Source organism: Chionomys nivalis, chromosome 18 (assembly GCF_950005125.1).
Source record: "Chionomys nivalis chromosome 18, mChiNiv1.1, whole genome shotgun sequence".
Taxonomy (NCBI): Eukaryota; Metazoa; Chordata; class Mammalia; order Rodentia; family Cricetidae; genus Chionomys; species Chionomys nivalis.
Window position 1 is genome coordinate 20,935,200 of NC_080103.1, and position 17,836 is coordinate 20,953,035.

The 17,836-nt window shown below is 35.3% G+C and overlaps 1 protein-coding gene across 4 annotated transcripts in view; it reads left to right on the forward strand.

The window, feature by feature from the left end:
* Positions 1 to 13,105, forward strand: part of Lrif1 (ligand dependent nuclear receptor interacting factor 1) — a 56,605-nt gene extending 43,500 nt beyond the window's left edge. For 2 of the 4 annotated variants that reach the window (XM_057794225.1, XM_057794224.1), the window contains exons 2-4: positions 8,218 to 9,739; positions 10,943 to 11,215; positions 11,991 to 13,105. In XM_057794225.1, the coding sequence (XP_057650208.1) occupies positions 8,231 to 9,739; positions 10,943 to 11,215; positions 11,991 to 12,419 (2,211 nt within the window). In that variant the 5' untranslated portion in view covers positions 8,218 to 8,230 and the 3' untranslated portion in view covers positions 12,420 to 13,105. The remainder of the gene's footprint in view (positions 1 to 8,217; positions 9,740 to 10,942; positions 11,216 to 11,990) is intronic. The other 2 variants (XM_057794226.1, XM_057794227.1) reach the window with 1 other exon arrangement.
* Positions 13,106 to 17,836: the final 4,731 nt, after the last annotated feature.

A 17,836-nucleotide genomic window follows, 5' to 3' on the forward strand; every position in this document is an offset into this window, starting at 1 on the left:
GGCGCGCAGGACGCCAGCGGCTTGAATTTCATAGGCGGACGGAGTAGATGCCCACGGAAGAAAAGCAACATGGCGTCGCTCCAGGTTTTCAGAACGCTTCTGCAAGAATCTCAAGCCCAGGCAACGAAACGCACATCGTGGATTAGCAAGTGCGGCCCCGGGGCGCTGGACCTTCGAGTGAAATAGTCAGATTGTTAATGTATTTAGGGAAAAAAAATATGTTCAGGAAGAAGGGACTGTAGTGTTTGGAATGTTCAACTAAGACGGAGAAAAGTGAAAACTTTGAACGTTAAGTCAGCTTTTCCAGGCAGCGCGCTGGGAACGGGTGTGAAGGGACAGCATCTCATTGGTTGTCTCCGCTAGGGACAGTTGGCTGATTACACTATCACCGCGGCTCTGGCTAGGTAGGAAACTCACTACGTAACGGAGCTGGGCTTCCTTAGTGTTAGGATTACTGGCTGCTCTGGTGAAAAAGCTGATCCACCAGTAACTTTTTAAGTTTGTGTTAATCCAGGTGAAATAATTGCAAGAACAGCAAGCTGTTCATTTAGGGGAAATGTTTTAATTTGTGAATTCCGTGGTTAATGGGAAGCACGGTGAGAAGCAAAGATTAATAGTAAATCTGTAGAAGGTAAATGAACAGCGTGAAATTTAAGAGCAAAACTCTTAAAAATGAAAGGGACTTGCTGGTGAAGAAAAACAGGTTGTCTGGCGTTCCTTGCATCTTGTTCGTTAGTAGTTATGAGACTAATGTACCACTTTCTGATCAAAATAATAGCACCTAAGAATATTTTAGTAAAAAAGGAAGAAACAAGAATTAGTGTAAGAAAGACATAAAGGATTATCTTAATATTTGCTACTATGATAAGAATATAACTTTTGTGTTCCGTTTTCAGCCCGAGGTAGGTTTCTTTTAGTTACAAGTAGATACAAACCCTAATTGCAGTGAAAAGTAATGACTTTTTTAAAGACTGAATTTCTAAACCTCTGGATTGAAAAAACGAGAGATCATCCTGCCTCCGCCTTCCCAGTAGCTGAATCTGTAGGAAGTTGCTGTTGGGCTGGTATAAAAACAGAAGTCATTAAGAGTAAATAGTGAGCTGTTGATATAAGAACCCTTATATCGCGGATCACTAGAAATAGCGCTTTGGTACAAAGGCCGTTTGTGTTCTGTGGAAATTCGGAAACAGATTGTATCGAAAAAGAGAGGCAAAGGTAGAACTACTTTTTAATAACTAATTTTTCCTACATTTTTGTGCCTGCATATTTATATCTGATGTACCATAGAACGTAGAGCAGGTGTTTTAACGTTGCATTCGTTTTCAGTTCCAGAAGTAAGATTAAGTGAATCGTAAGTTTTTTATTGTGCACTGGGGTTCCCTTTTAAAACAGTTTCTAATAATTTTGGCAAATTTTGAACTCTGAAAAATATTTTAAACTCAATTATGTTTTGATTATTTACATAAGTCATTTCGCATTCATTAATTCATTGGTTTATGTGATGGTGCTTTGTGATACTTACATGCTTTTATTTCTTTAAATTGTCTGATATTATCATAACATATTGGGGACATTTACCACTAGATGGTTTCCTGAGGTGTATGACACTTTCTTTACTAGTTACATATTTGGTTTTATTTCGTTTTTGTGACAACATGCCTAATGTTGAAATGTAAATCAAATGTAAATAATTTGATTAATATCGCTTCCTTTGTGCTATTGGAAGACATACATACTTAGATGGGGGGGCACTTTCTCTTCTTTGTAAAATTGTTAGGATTTTCTCTTCTGTAGATGAACTTTCCTTGAGTTACTATTCTCTTAATGAAAATTCAGTATTGTCATAAAGGATGTTTATTATTTAATTTATCTGATTTAATGAGTCATAAAAATAGGAAATTCAGTCTTACAAGTATAGAGCAAAGTCTGAGTATTTGTGGCATAGTATCCATTTAATTTATTCAGGCTTGCACTGAGACCGTAATTACTCACTGTATAACAGAGGTGGGATGATAGCTCCTAAGGGTTGTTTCGGTCTGGTAATGACTTCATCTTTTAGACATTGATTGGTCAGAAAATTTTAAGACTAGGATTGATGCAGTTAGGTGTGTAGTTTGGCTAACTAATGACAGTACTGGTTTGGAGTAAGGGTTATATTTCAGGTAGCTTTTGAGAAATATTGAGGGCCTGGATTTGGTGGTAGAGAATATGGGTTAGATCTTTAGAAAGTGGGATGGAAAATCGGCAGACCTGATCAGCAGATTGCTGTCTTTTGCAAGATACTCTGCCATTTTTCTAATATTTGGAATTAGATAAGACAAACATACACATGCCCTTTTAAAATTTCTTCTCTCGGAATGTGGTTTGATGCTCCTGGAAAGAAAATGCTGGTTGAGGTCTTTTGTTGTGAAGGTTTATCTTTACAACTTTAGAATAGACCGCGAAGAGAAATAAACAAGATGTAAGCTAACTGTACTCTGTCACAGATCTACTTGTTTATGCAATTGAATTATTGCATGGTGAGATTTTTTATTACTCTCAAATCATACAAAATGTGGATGAGACTGCTTACAGAAAACATGTAATTAATTCTGTATGAGCTATTAAAAATATTTTAAGCACTTGTATTTTTTTAGCTATAAAATGTTAATGACAATATGTCTGTCTTCCTTGACTTTTAAGATTAGAGTTATATGACCATATTATTATATAAATATTGCATAGTGTTTATTATTGTATGGTATTATTAGGTTCTTATATTTTTACAAATAAATAAGAAGGAAAATGGTCTCCTAACAGCTGAGAAATCATTATTTTCAAAACTATAAAATGCTCATTAATCTCCATGGTGTTCATCATTCCATTTCTAATACATGAATGATGAATTTCCATATTAGAATAGTAAAATGAAACTCAGAAATTATATCATTTTGTTAGCGCATTTAGCAGGACTCTTAATTTTGAGATGGGGTATCACTGTATTGACCATCTTGAACACCAAGTCTCAGTGTCATCTTCCCACGCCTACTTCAGCCCTCTTAAGTTAGCTGGAACTTCTAAAATCTGTTAGCCAGTAAGGGAAAGAGCCAGAATTAGAAGCCTGTAATCTTTCTAATGTATTTCTCTTTTAAGTTTTAGAATTTAGGGTTTTTGTTTTTGTTTGTGTGTGTGTGTGTGTGTGTAGTTTCTCACTTCAAATACCAGGTGCTTTAATGTAGCTAGTGCTCTAGTAATTCTAAGTGTTCAAACTGGAGCATGGGATGAAGAATCTTGATTCTAGTTTTAGTGGTGTCATTAGGCCACAGAATGTAATCTCTAAGAAAATGGAATCTTTTTAAGAAGGTGGAGTCTTAGTGTGATTTTGATTAAACTATTAATTGAAGATTCCTACTAAAGCTGAGAAATGTGTATATTCGTTGAAAGAGTATGTATGAATTTCATTCTCTCTTCTCTTTAGAAGTCTGCATTTCAGTTTAAAGAACTCATTTAATTTGTCAATAAGTCAGATCGTTTTTAATAGCTTGTAGGTATCACTTCGGCCAACATATTAGTTTGTTCTATTAGATACAGAGGAGGTATGAGTAGGAATAGCTATCCTTAAAGAATTTACAGTCTGTGGTAATACATTACAGTCTCTAATGATATGTAGATTTGGAAGAAGCTGCCTTTTTTTTTTTCCTGTCTCTTTGGCAGGGAAGTGGCAGTTGTATATATAGATAGACAGATATATAAAGTTTGCTGTATAAAATATATTTCTTTGTAAATCAATAATAGGGAAACCTTTTAACCTGTGATATAATGTGAGGTATTAAAATAATTTATTCAGTTATATGTCATTTTAAATATCCTTGCTCTTAATACAAATAATTGTAAAATATAGGTTATATCAAAGGGGGCTAAAAAAGTATTGAAATAGTTTTCTTGGATTGGCCATTGGGAAGAATTACATTGGGTTTTTTTTTGGGGTTTTTTTTTTGTGATACTTTGAGGTTTCGCGATTCCTGGTATTTGGAAAAATAATTGCAGAGTTATTGAGTTTCTCATCTTAAGAAACTTCAAATTACTATGAAAAACAATATTTGATTTCTTTTTTAAAAAGTAGGTAATAGTAAGGGCATTATACTCCAATATTAACTGGAATAAAATCAGTAATGGTTGATATTCTAAAGTTGACAAAAATTGAGTTGGTATGACTGTCAGATATTTTATGGAAGAGGTAGAATTAAAACTTCATTTTATGTTGTTGTTGATAGACCAAAGAATATTTAGTTCAATAATGCACTTGGCATAAAGGAGTTTCTCTGATAAGAGCAGAGATTTCATGTAGAGAAGTTATAGGTAACAGTGGTATAGCTATTGATTATAGTTTGGGTTTTTTTTTTTTGTGGCAAACTGGATTGGCAATGGTAGGTATTCATTTAAAACTGATATGAAGCAACATTATGAGACCAGTATTACATGCTAGTCAGCAGCAGTTACAATCAGAAAAGCTAAACACCATTGCAATACAGGGATGAGATGAAGAATGCAATACACAAGGTGGTGGGAGCGAATTTAGATACTGGATGTTCCAGTGGTAAAGAAAACAAAATGGGGAAGACCTAATAGAAAAGTGAAAACTTTATAGTTTTGATATGTCACTCACTTAGAATATATTTCTTAGCTGTTTACCTTTTATAAGCATGTATTCATTGTGCTATGAGGATAATAGGTCAAAGCTAATCGGGTAATCAATCTATGTGAGCTAACAGTCAATGCTGTTACATGCTTGGAAAGTAGAATGTAGTACTAGTTTTCATAGAGATTAATTTTACCTTGTTGGATTTTAAATGATGGTACTTAAATTAAAATGTTTGGTAAAAGACAACAGTTATGAAGTGAAGATTAATAGTGGGAACAGGAGTGAAAAGATGTAACTAGTCGTCATTATTGCTGCAAAGAGGGTAATTGAGGGAGTTGTTGAAACCATGAAAATGAGTTCAACTCTTTAAGGAAAAAATATCTTGAAGGAGAAAAATGGGATTAAAATGAGTTGGGCAAGAACTATATTAGGGGGAATACTTGAGGATGAATACTTAATACAGGAAAGTTAGTAAGGAAACATTAAGAAAGTCAAGAGAACACATCATACACAATAAAAGTCGTAAAATGAGGAAGATATAGTAAGAGTGTCATTTGCACCAGGCAGTAGGGGCACCACACCTTTAATCCCAGCACTCGGGAAACAGAAGTAGGTGGATCTCTGAGTTCGAGTGAGTTTCAGGACAGCCAGGGCTACACAGAGAAGCCAGTGGGGAAGGAAACTGGCATTTGCAACAGAGCATGTAGAGCATGGGGTTAAAGGAAGACACAGACTTCAGTGTGGAGACATACTGGATAATCTTGAGAATAATGTTTTAGTAGAAATAATCACAAAAGACACCTTTAAGACCTTCTAGAATATTGCTTCTTAATTGTGGTTTATTAGACTGCATACCATCTCCTTGTATCCAGTTCATAATCTTTTTATGATCCTCTGTGACTTCAACCTTTTTTTAAAAAATTTTATTCTTTAAAATCACTATAGAAAAGCAAAGAAAAATTAAGGCACTGATTTACAAATTCTCTAGTTCATCTCACTTTTAGAAAAAGAAAAGAAAAATCCCTTCTTGCTTGGTTTCTCCTCTAGCTTGTTTCCCAGGATTTTCCTCTTCAAGAATTAAAGTTCATAGGAGTTGTGTGTGTTTACTCTTTATATTTAACAATTTTTCTCCCACTAAAATACTCTAAGTCTACTGATGACTCTCATGGCATTATTCCCAGTGTACATGTTTAGTCTTCCTCCAACTTGACTCCCAGAAACTTTTAGTATCATTGTGTTCAAGTCCTTTCTTTGGCTTCCATTGCATCAGAAATAATAATAATGAACTCTCCCTTCCATTTTTTGAGATGCCATCTTAGAGTAAGGAAAGGAAGACATTCTGGCCATTTGAGTTTCAGGAGCCCACAAGATTCTGAGTAAAAGCCAAGGGAGAGTTTGACTAGATATCTTGTATCCTAAAGAAGCTACAGATACAAAGTTTTTATTGATAATAATTCATTAGTACTTAGGAAACTGTGAAAAAGAGTACAGAGTAAAAAAGACTTCTGTTCTTTAGCTATGATGAGTTCTCAAAGATGGTTGAAAGTCTTGGAATGAGGATATTTTAGGAAAAGGTTCAGGTGCAAGCATTTTTCTTAATCTCTTTAAATGCATCACTTATCTTATTTCATGATGATTACCTGTCTGTGTTTATGTACTTAGTTATAGTGGGGGATTCAGAAAATACATTGCTTATGGGTTCTGATAGCAAATATTTAGACTTGGAGAATCATTCAGTCTCTCTTGGAACTATTCAGCTCTGTTGTTGCAGCTCGGCAGCCACTGTGTAATAAACAAAACTAACTTATATTTTTTCCATACTGCAGTTTAATCTCATGATAGAACGTGGTATAGAATTCTCTTTTAAAGTGTTTTTCATCCTTCAAAAGTTCGAAAGCTACATGGTTTAATGTAAAACCAGAATGACTTAGGTAATGTAAAACCTACAGGCTATATAATTTATTGATCCCTTTCCCCTAATCAAAGCCTGGTGTTTGAACCATGTATCTTGGTGCTTCTTGTTTGGTTTTGAGACCTGGTATTGTTCTCTCGCTCAGGTTCACCTTCAGTCATCTCCATCTCCTAAGTGTTAAGATTTTGATGCATGAGTAACCATGCTCATCTCTCACTGAATATATTTTCATTTAATGCTGAAGAAATTCATGTTGAACTTACAGTTGCAGAGATAGTGCAGATGAATCTTCAAACCCTGAAAGCAAGAATTGAGACTTTTCTTTGTGTTTATACTTCTCTAAATCTATTAAGAGTTAGTGTAAGTTTTCATACACAGAAGTCTGTTTCCAAACTTTCTGGGGGAACATGTTATTTAGATTGTAGTGAGGATACATAGAATTTTGGGTGTTTTTTTCTTTCATTAATACTTGATTTTCAAATTACATCCATAGGTGGTAAAACAGACCCTTACACTTTTGAGAATTAGTGTTTGTCTTTAAGGTTTTCTTCCTTTGCAGTTAGTCAAACTTATTCAATCCATGAATGTGTACTCCATCCACAGTTAACGTTTTTAGACTGTAACATGAAAGACAGTCTGTAGACAGAAACTTAGGCATATGATAAGAATATGTGGCATGAAGAAAATTAACTGGGATAAGTTTATTATGAAGGAAGGACAAGGATAGTTAAGTTGGCTAGAGAAAGTATCTCTCAGAAGTTAGCATTTATTCTGAGACTTAAGCTCCATGTAGAGTTGTATGAGAGAAGCACCTTGGTAGAAGGAATTGTCTTGCATTCCATGAGAACACTGCACTTTCTAGGATCTGAGAGGTGGTTTGGGTATAATTTGATAAGTCTATACCAAGTAACCAGCAAATCTGAATTATAAAGAGATTAATGTATCTTGGCTTTCTGTAAAACTGACAATTTGTAGTAAAAATACCTCATAAGAATGGAGATCACCGTGGACTAATTAATAAAAAGTATTCCCTTTCAGTTATACTCCACCTTTATAAAAAAAAAACTTGCCCATCAAAATTTCCATGATATTATGTACAGAATGTTTTATTAAATAATTGCTATATTCAAGAACTGTGGAACATGAAATCGCACATACATGGGAACAATAATCTAAGAAGGAAATGGTTGCTTCATGAGTATGTCCATTAAGCTGACAGTTTAAGAACATGACAAACTGAATTATTATTACATGAGAGATCTCAAACTGGAGGAAAGAGTTGTCAAAATTTTTCAAGGGAGAGTGATAGAAGTAGCACAATTAAGAGTTGGAGTAAAAGTCCTGCTCAGTAAAAGTAAAGGAAGACAGTAGAAAAAAATTAACGAAGAAGCGAATGATGATAGTGTGGAGTCTTTTCTAATAGCATTGTGTTTAAGTACAGTTTTAGAAACCTTTTTGTTTTGGAATAAATGTTAATATTTCATAATCTACTTGTGAGAGCTGAATCAAAGTTGATTATATCTTTATCTTCAAAATCTATTCCATGATCTTTTTACATTGCAAACTTAAAGTTACATACTGTTATTAAATTTTAGTATCTAAAGTCATTGCAAATACTTGTTTTAAATAAAATGTATATAACATGTAGTATGTTGTGTTTATTTACTCAAAATATTCTTTTAAGTGTTTCAGGCTGCATGTACCAAGTAGTTCAGACGATTGGCACGGATGGAAAAAGTCTTCTGCAGTTACTTCCAATTTCCAAATCTTCTGGAAATCTTACCCCGGTAGTTCAATCTCCAGTGGTATTTGATGCTTTGAAAGGGAATACAGGAACACCAGTTCAAGTTACTTTTCAAACTCAGATTTCCAGCTCCTCTACGAGTGCACCAGTTCAATTACCCATTTTTCAGCCAGCCAATGCTACAAAGTATTTTCTTACAAGAACAGTAGATACATCAGGAAAAGGTAGCGTTACTTCTGTGGGGACTGGAAGTCTTACGCCACCAGTTTCTAATGTTGAGAGTCATGGTGTGAAAATTGATGGACTCACCATGCAAACATTTGCTATTCCTCCCTCAACACAGAATTACTCATCTTACTTTGTAGTCAATACCCCAAGTCTTCCAATGAATATGAATTCTTCAATTTTGCCTTCTGGGCATCATTTACAGATTCCTGTGAATATGAATTCTTCGATTTTACCTTCCGGGTATCATTTACAGATTCCAGCCTATGCTGAAGTGAAAACTACACCTGCAACCACCTTGTCTCCTTCAGTTCATCAAAAGATATGTGGAACTGCAACTACAAGCACCTCAGGAATAGATGAGTCCTCCCAAATACCAAGAGTTTTTTATATATCTCCTGTAAATTCAGTGCAAAATATAGTTACTGAGAACTTGCAGGATATTTACCCCAAACAAGTGACATTAAATACCTCGAACATTCCAGTGAACGTTGCTACACAGACAGAGTTAAAAGGTGGTCAGCACTCTCAGGCTACTCAAGTGACATGGAATTTTCAAGAGAATCTACAGCCTGCTATTCCATCCCTTGTTCCTGTTAAGTCATCAAATGGGGCATCAAAGATTATAAAAACTGTTATAGGTAGAGAAGTGATAGGAGATAATATTAAAAGTACACATCTGTTGACAACCATCAGGTCTCGAAGGACACAATACATACGTGTGCCTTTTAAAGATAATGCATTGGTAATGCTTAATGAGAAAGTCTATCTGATGACTAAAGAGGGTCTGCCATCACAAAATGACCAACAGAATTCTGTTTCTTCTGATACTCCTCTAAGAAAAGATTGTTCACAGGTAGTAAGTTCAAGTCCAGGCACAGAAATACCCAAAGAGGTAAATAGTTCTTTGATTGAAAGTAAATCTTTGGAATTGGAGACAAAATCACTTTCAAATTCCCAGCTTGCTTCCATGGCCAGTCTAAGAGCAGAGAAGAATGAAAAAGTGGAGAGACCATCATTTTCTATGACAAACTCACATACTTTGAACCAATCCTGTAACTGCCTTAAACAGAACCAGACTGTGTTTACAAACCCAGTTTTTCCAGATGGATTTAGGACAGGACAGAATACCCCCAGAAAAGAAAATCTCATCCAGAGCGTAGAGAAAATATGTTCCTCTGTCGATGCAGCAACTGTTACTTCACAACAGTGTGTTTTCAGAGACCAAGAATCACAGGTAATTTTCCCATGTCAGGATGCTCTTTTTATATATCTCTGAGGAAAAAATTTCTTAAATTGTCAAATTTGTCTGGTACCTGTCTACTACACACATACCTCATCACACCTGCTTGCTTAAAGCGTTCATCTGAATAAATATTTGAGCAATACAATTGGTAGAGTCTAAACAGATCTTTCTCTTCCATTACTTAGCTTAGTAAGTCTGTAAAACAGAATGACATAACAAAGTTCAAAAGACTTGGAAAGTGAGTGATATGTCTTCAAAGATTGGTAAGGTTGTGTGAATGTGCATACATATGTATAATGCATATCCACTGAATAGCATATGTTTATTTAATTTATGAAAAGATAAGCTTCATAGAAGAGAGACAGGGTTTAAAGACTAGAAACTTTTTAGAGTGGGGCTTTAAATTTTTTTCTTGCTTTGTTGTTGGTTATGGTTGTAGGAAGAAAAATCGATTTTTTTCAGTACTAAGAAATTGGTGAAGTCATCTGAACCTTTCCTTCAAATGGAATTTTTATCAATGTCTTTGAGTGTTTGGCCTTGAAACTTTTGGGGGGAGGGGTTTTCTTGTTTGTTTGTTTTCAAACGTGTATTTCTTTGTAGACCTTTAGGATTCCTCTCATTGCATATCTCAACTACCATTCTTTTCTTAATACATTTTTCCCTTGTTTTCCTAGTACTAAGTTTCTGTACCCTTCATTACAGAAATCACTGAATTTTAAAGACAGGAATGTAAATTCTAATAAAAATGAGATTTGTTGATGACATTAAACTTACAGAAGACTTCATTCTTTACATACTGTTCTGTAAATCATTTTTGTTTTGATTTACTTGTTTTTTTAGTGTCTCGATATGTAACTCAGGTTGGTCTTGAATTCACCATCGTCCTGCCTCTGCCTCCTGAGTTCTGGGATTACAGGGTACCTTGCCCTACCTAGAGTATTTTAAAGTTATTTTCATATCTAGTCTCTCATTTACTTGAGAATAAACCCTTCATTATTTTTCTGTATAATAAAATGAGTAATTGTGTAAATATTTTAAGTTCGTATTCATTTAAATTCAGTTTTTGAATGCATGGTAAATGTAAACTCTTTAAAGCATGAATTGTTCTTTTGTGAAAGAGTAGATAATTGCTTAGTTGCTTGTCTGACAGAGTAACCTGAGCAATTGGCAATATTTTTTTTCTCTTGATTCCAGACCCAGTCTGAGATGGCATCCATGTTAAAAAAGGATACCCAAGAAAGAAATAACAAGAAATATTCTCAAGGAAGCAACACAAAAGCGTCATATCTGAAGAGTGATGCTGAATTTATAAAGCTCTTTGGTCTTACTAAAGATTTGAGAGTTTGTCTTACTCGAATTCCTGACCATCTGGGCTCTAGAAAAGGTTTTGATTCCTTTAATAATATGGTGAAGAATAATTCTTACAGAGATGCAGATATTGTGATGAAGGAAGAAGAAGTAAAACAGGTAATAGTTATTTTAAGTGTATGACATTTTTATAAGTATGACAAAGTTGTGGTTATTTGTCTTTTATTTGGCTTTTAATGTGCATTAGATTGATGATTTTTACCAAATTTTCATATCTCTTACAATGACAAAAGGAATCTTAACACACAGCTACAAATATATCCCTAGTTAATTTGAGTTCTGAGTATTTTTAGTTACTTGATTTTTCCTTTTGTAATTAAAAAAAATAGTCAAAAGCATTTCAACTAGTTATCCTATGTTAAAGAATTACCTAAAAAAAAAGTATAAAGAAAAATGTGAGCATGCTGATGTTCATTGAAGTATTAATATTTACTATATTTTAAGCAACATATGTAGTCAGTAATTACTATAATTATGCTTACAAACATTATAGTCTAATATTCTGAACTCCAACCTTTTCAGATAAACCTTCTTAAGGAAACTTGTATCTACTTTGCAAATGAAATGAAAATTTAAATCAATTGTTTAACTCAGGTATTTCTTAGGTACTGTTTCATTTCAGTGATAGGCCAGCATGGCTTCTAATACTCAATTTAAGTAAGAAAGTGTAAATAAACTAGCTTGTTTTTTAGAACTATGTGACTTTTCATTTGGGTATCACATAGTAGGATTCAGTTTTTGCTATAGTTATCCCCAGTAAAATTTGTTGAATCAAATTCAGTTGCTATTATTTGTGTGCTAGCTTTGATTTGAAAGCATGTGGCATAGCAATAACATTATTTTTATTATTATTTTTGTCTTATTAACATTGCAGCACAGCTTTCCTAAGAAAAGAAAAGCAAAAACCGTTAAGAAGATGGATTACACAAAAAGGAGAAAAATAAAGAGGGCTAGTGACGCGGTCGTGAATGGAACTGATGATGCCAGTTCCCAACTCCTTAGTATTTTACCAACACCAGACATACCGCAACATAACATTGTCACAAGCACAGCCAGGGAAGACAAGAGAACTGAGGTAGAAAACTGCTCCTATGAGAAGCAGGAAAAAGGCACATTAAGTTCAAGTACATCTTGTGAACAAAGTTATTTTAATAGAAGCTATACTGAAGATATTTTTCTAATAACACCACCAGAATTAGAAGAAACCATTAGAGATGAAAAAATTAGAAGACTTAAGCAGAATCTGAGAGAGAAAGAAGCAGCTCTTGAAGAAATGCGTAAGAAGATGCACCAAAACCAGTAAAGATTTAAAGAACTGTATTACTACAGAAGTCCCCTCTTACCTGATGTGGAACGAGTCAAGACCCCCAATGGATGCCTAGAAGTGGAGATAATACCAAATTATGTATTCAACTGCTGTGGCATCATTACGTTTATTCAGATAACTAAACGTTTATTTAAATGAATAATAAGCAAGTAGTATATACAGTGTGGATACATTTAAGAGGATAATTGTTGTCCTGAATAGGAATTTTTTGCCATGCTTCTAAGAATGGCATGTAATTTAAAAGTGATGAATTCCTTTCTGGAGTTTCTAAATTGATTTGGACAGTTTTTCATGAAAACAGAAAAGGCAACTGCAAGCTATAAGGGATTGCTGTTACTTATAAAAAGGCACTCTGAAAGTGTCTTTATATAAAACTTGAGGGGCACTATAAATGTTGGGTCATATGACCTGTCAATTTACATGAAGTATTTCGACATATGTGTTTTAGAAGAATATTTTTGGTATTTTTCTGTGAAATGGCATTCTTCAAATTTGAATATTTTGTACAAGTTTTCTGTTATATCTTTAAATTCCTCAGGTCTTACTCTGACAAATATTGTGTACTATAATCTGCAATCCAGGATAGGAAGTCAGCTGTAAACTTAACTTTACCATTGAGTTTTTATGTATACTGTCTTGATCTTCTTACCTATAATATAAAAATGATACAACCTACTCACCGCTGTTGATATTTTTATTCCATGAAGAAAATCTTAAAATTTATTCAAATATTCTTCAACATGAAGGGCATATTTTTTTTAACCTGTCTACAATCTTACATATTCCAAAGAAGTTTGAAATTTAGGCTATTTCATGATACATTTTATTTTTGGCCTGCAAATTATGTCAAATGAAGCTGGAGAGATGATTCAGCAGCTAAGAGCACTTGCTATTTTCCATGGGAACAAATTCAGTTCCCAGCTCCCATGTCGTGTGGTTCATAAACACCTGTAATTAGAGCTCCACAGTACCCAATACTGCCTTCTGACTGCCAGCACCAACATCATATGGCATACACTCATGTAGATACATACACATAAAACTACTTTTAAACTATATGTTACTTTAACAGCACCTTTTTTTTTTATGTGTACATGCATGTGTTGCATAGATTATCTGAAAGGCAGATCTGGACTTTAGTTACACGTAAGATTTCTCAAGCAACAATTTTTCTATAGAAGCATCCATTTTTTTTTCTGGTTAATCTTTGATTTGGGAAAGTTTGGTAGTATAGTGAATGAATGGAGAATAAAAAAAGATTAGCTAGTTAAAAATCAACAAATCTCTAGAAGTAGGAATCGTACACTGTAAAGACAAGAACAAACCATAAACAAGTATTAAATAGAAGTAAAACAATACATCAGTTTGATTTGGCTGCTTTTTATAGTGATAGTTTTATTGAAGTATAACTTGCGTACCATAAAATTTACCCTATTAAGTTAGACAAATGAAAGTATCAATAATTTCAGAGTACCACACCCCCCAATATAAATTTTGTAACCATTAACTGTCACCCCTTTTTTATCTTCAACTATGCAACATTCTGCTTCACTAGAAAGTTCTGTTTGTGACCATTTCATGAACGTGGAATCATAGGATATATTTTTTTAATTGTTTTTTACTTGGCCAGATATATGCAAGGTTTATTCATAATCTAACATATATTAGTATTAGTAGTTTGCTTTTTACTACCCGACAATATTCCATTATATGGAATCTTAGTATCTGGAAGATTTGTTCTTGAATACCCCAAGGCTGTCAAAATCCATGTGTAAATCTTATACATAAAATGGCATAATGTCTTCATAAAATCTTTTTGAGTATATTTAGTTGTATAAACTCTGGGCCGTCACAGTAACTCTTTAGCATTTTGAGGACCTACCAGACTATTCTAGTTGAATTTTGTTCTCCCTACTCATCTCAGTAGGTCTTATCAGTAACATGTTTCTCCATTTTGGGGTCAATTGTCAGTCTTTAAAACCAAAGTTTAATTTCATAACCTTATTTTCTTTTGATTAATGTTTAAAGAAGCAGTGAGCACATAAGTTGTAGAGAATGCAACAAGTAAAAATGCTAAAATGTCAGTCCCATTTGAGGGTTCACCACTAACCTTAAACCTTTTTGTTCTTTTGCTACTCATATATGTATATTTTTACAAGAATAAGATCCTTGTTTAGATTATATATCACATTGTTAATGTCAAACTTTCTGTTTATTTTTGAGACAGGGTCTCACTGTTATGCAGCTGGTCTCAGACTTGAGATACTTCTCCCTCTGGCACCCAAATGCTATGATTACAGAGTCTACCAGCATGCCTGACAATTTTCAGATTTTTCAATAGATTCTAATACACATGCCAAGCTCACTTCTTTGACTTGGATTATTACTTAAAGCTGTTGATGTGGGATCAGATTTAGGACTGTGCCGGTTATCTAGCTTTTAAACCCCATAAAATTCTTGTATTTCCATATATTTTTATTAGGTACAAAGGTAACTGAGTTCTGACCCTTTTTCTTTGATATTTGATACATATTTCCCTTATGCCTCAGTGAATCATGACTGAGTCTATTTCCTTGATGATTCCCTCTCTTCCTAATCTAATATTTTATGTGCCCCAGGCCTCAGTTTCTTTGTTTGCTTCTCTGTTTCTACCTGCTAATTTTCTTGGTGACTTCATTCAAGTTCAGATATCTTCTCACACCAGATAGGAAGCTGATTGAATGCAGACCAAAGTATGAGTACCACTAAAGTCCAACTTGGTGCACCAATAAATTTTATTGGGGTTATTAACAAGAATGTATATGGCAGGTTATTTAGAGGAACAGGAATGACTGTATCACCCAAGCCCAGGTTATTTAGAGAAACAGGAATGACTGTATCACCCAACCCCACCTCATTATGGACAACTGCTCATGAAAACAAAACCTGCAGTACACAACACCACTTGCAGGCCAATTCAACAGGTTCAAGAATACCCTTTCCAGATAGCTTAGTTAGTCTGGGCCTATTCTAGGCATCTGGGCTGATCTTTGCTTTTTTGGGATAGCTTATCTTGTCTGAGAATCTTCTGGAAAGCTGACTTTTCTCAAGAGTGTCTTTCAGCTGTTCTCACAATTTACTCATCTTGGAGGAGGGCCTAGGGAGTGGTCATTTTCAAGGTCTTCCTGAAGTTATTTTGAGTTCATGTCCCAAACTTAATGAGCTTCCCTGCAATATGAAATGTTTCACTTCCCTTTAAAACATTCCTGTCCTAAAGTGTTTTTTTAACCTCAAAAATGGAGTTTTACATTGAGAAAATTGCTATACAACAACCTAACATGGCTTTAACATTCTAACAGTATTAAAGAAAATGAGTGCAGCAAAAGTCATGATAAACATACTTTTCATCATCAATTTCATTTTCTTGTCTATTTTGGTCTGTGTATTATTTTGCTACATATTATTAAGGGTTTGTTATTTAATTCATCAAGTGTGTATTTTTTCTGATACCTTTTATGATACTTGAAGGGTGACTTGAATCCTTTATAGAAAGATTACCAGGGGTAATAGGGATATTGAGTTTGATCCACAGAACCCAAATGAAAAGTGCCTTACAGAATGATACATGCTTTTAATCCTAATGGTAGGGAGGCAGAATCAGTAGGATTTCTGAGCCAAGAGACATCCTTTTTCAAACGAATCAAATCATTGTTTCCAGTTTCTGGATATTACAAACAACGCTGCTATGAGCATAGTTGAGCAGATGCCCTGTGGTATGAGTGTGCATCCTTTGGGTATATGCCCAAGAGTGGTATTGCTGAGTCTTGAGGTAGATTGATTCTCAATTTTCTAAGAAACTGCCATACTAATTTCCAAAGGCACTGTATAGGAAAAAAAAACATGCCACTTGAAGTACCTTAGACCCAGAAAGACAAGCACGGTATGTACTCGCTCATAAGTGGATATTAGACATAAAGCAAAGGGTAACCAATCTACAGTTCATAACCCCCAGAGAACCCATAAAACAAGGAAGATCCTAAGAGAGAGAAGGTGAAATAGACAAGACCTGAATAAGTTGGAAGGAAGGGGGGGGGTTGGAGAGTGGAAGAAGAGTGGAGAGGAAAGAAAGGGGAAGGAGAACATGAGGGATGGGGAAAGTTGGGTTGGGGAAAGGATCCAGAGAAGGAGAGCAAGGAAAAAGTTACCTTAATAAAGGGAATCATTTGGGGGGTTAGCTAGAAACCTGGAATTAGGGAAATTTGCAGGAATCTACAAAGATGTCCCCAGCTAAGAATCTAAGCAATAGTGGAGAAGATGCCTTACCTGCCCTTCCCCTGTAATCACATTGATGACTACCTTGTCAACATAGAACATTTTTCCAGAAACTGTTAGAAGTAGGTGTTAGAAGTAGGGCCGAGCTCCTGGAGTCCAGTCCAAGAGAGGGAAGAGCAATAATATGAGCAAAAGGGTCAAGACCATAATGGGGAAACCAACAGAAACAGCTGATTCAAGCTAGTGGGAGTTCACTGACTCCAAGTTGACAACTGGGGAACCTGCATAGGACTGAACTTAGCCCTCTGAATGTGGGTGATAGTATGTGACTTGGGCAGTTTGTGGGGCCACTGGCAGTGGGACCAGTATGTATCACTAGTGCATGATCCCCTCTTCTTCAGGGTTCCCCAATCTCCAAGGAAAGGGACCTGACAGAGACCTCCAGTTTAGACTCTCTCCACATAATTTCTGGTTGTGGGTCTCTGCATCCCCTCCTATCTGCTGTCAAAGGAAGCCTCTCTGATGATGACTGGACAAGGCACCAGTCTATGAGTATAGGAGAATATCATTAGGAATCAGCCCATTGATTTGTTCATTTGTTTGTTCTCTTTTGCCAGTCATGTTTGGTTCTACCTTAGGGCTCTGAGCTATTTAGTCTCTCAGTCCTGGGCATCCAATCAGCATAGGACATGGTCTTCCTCTCATAGGTGGACTTCGAGTTAAACCAAACATCGGTTGGCTATGTGCACACGTTCTGCACATTGTGCAGGCAGAACAGATTGATTATAGGTGGGAGGTTTTGTGGCTGGGTTGGTGTCCAGGTTCTCTTTCCGTAGCCTGCAGAGTACATTCTTGCACCAAAGAGCCTGGAATATAGGGGTGAAGTCTTTCAAGCCCATACCAGGTAGACCTCTTGATGTTCAATGAGATGATGATGGTGATGGGGCCTGGCTGCCACTTTTCAGAGAGCAACCTTCTGCCCTTTCATCTGCCTGAGTTGTGTAGAGATCTCCACAGGAACTCAACTGAATATAACATCTCACCACTGAAAGCATTGCCTAGCTACAAAAGGTGATCAGTTCAGCCTCCATGTACTTACTAGGAGTCCTCCCTAGGATCACCCTCAGAGATTCCAGGACTGT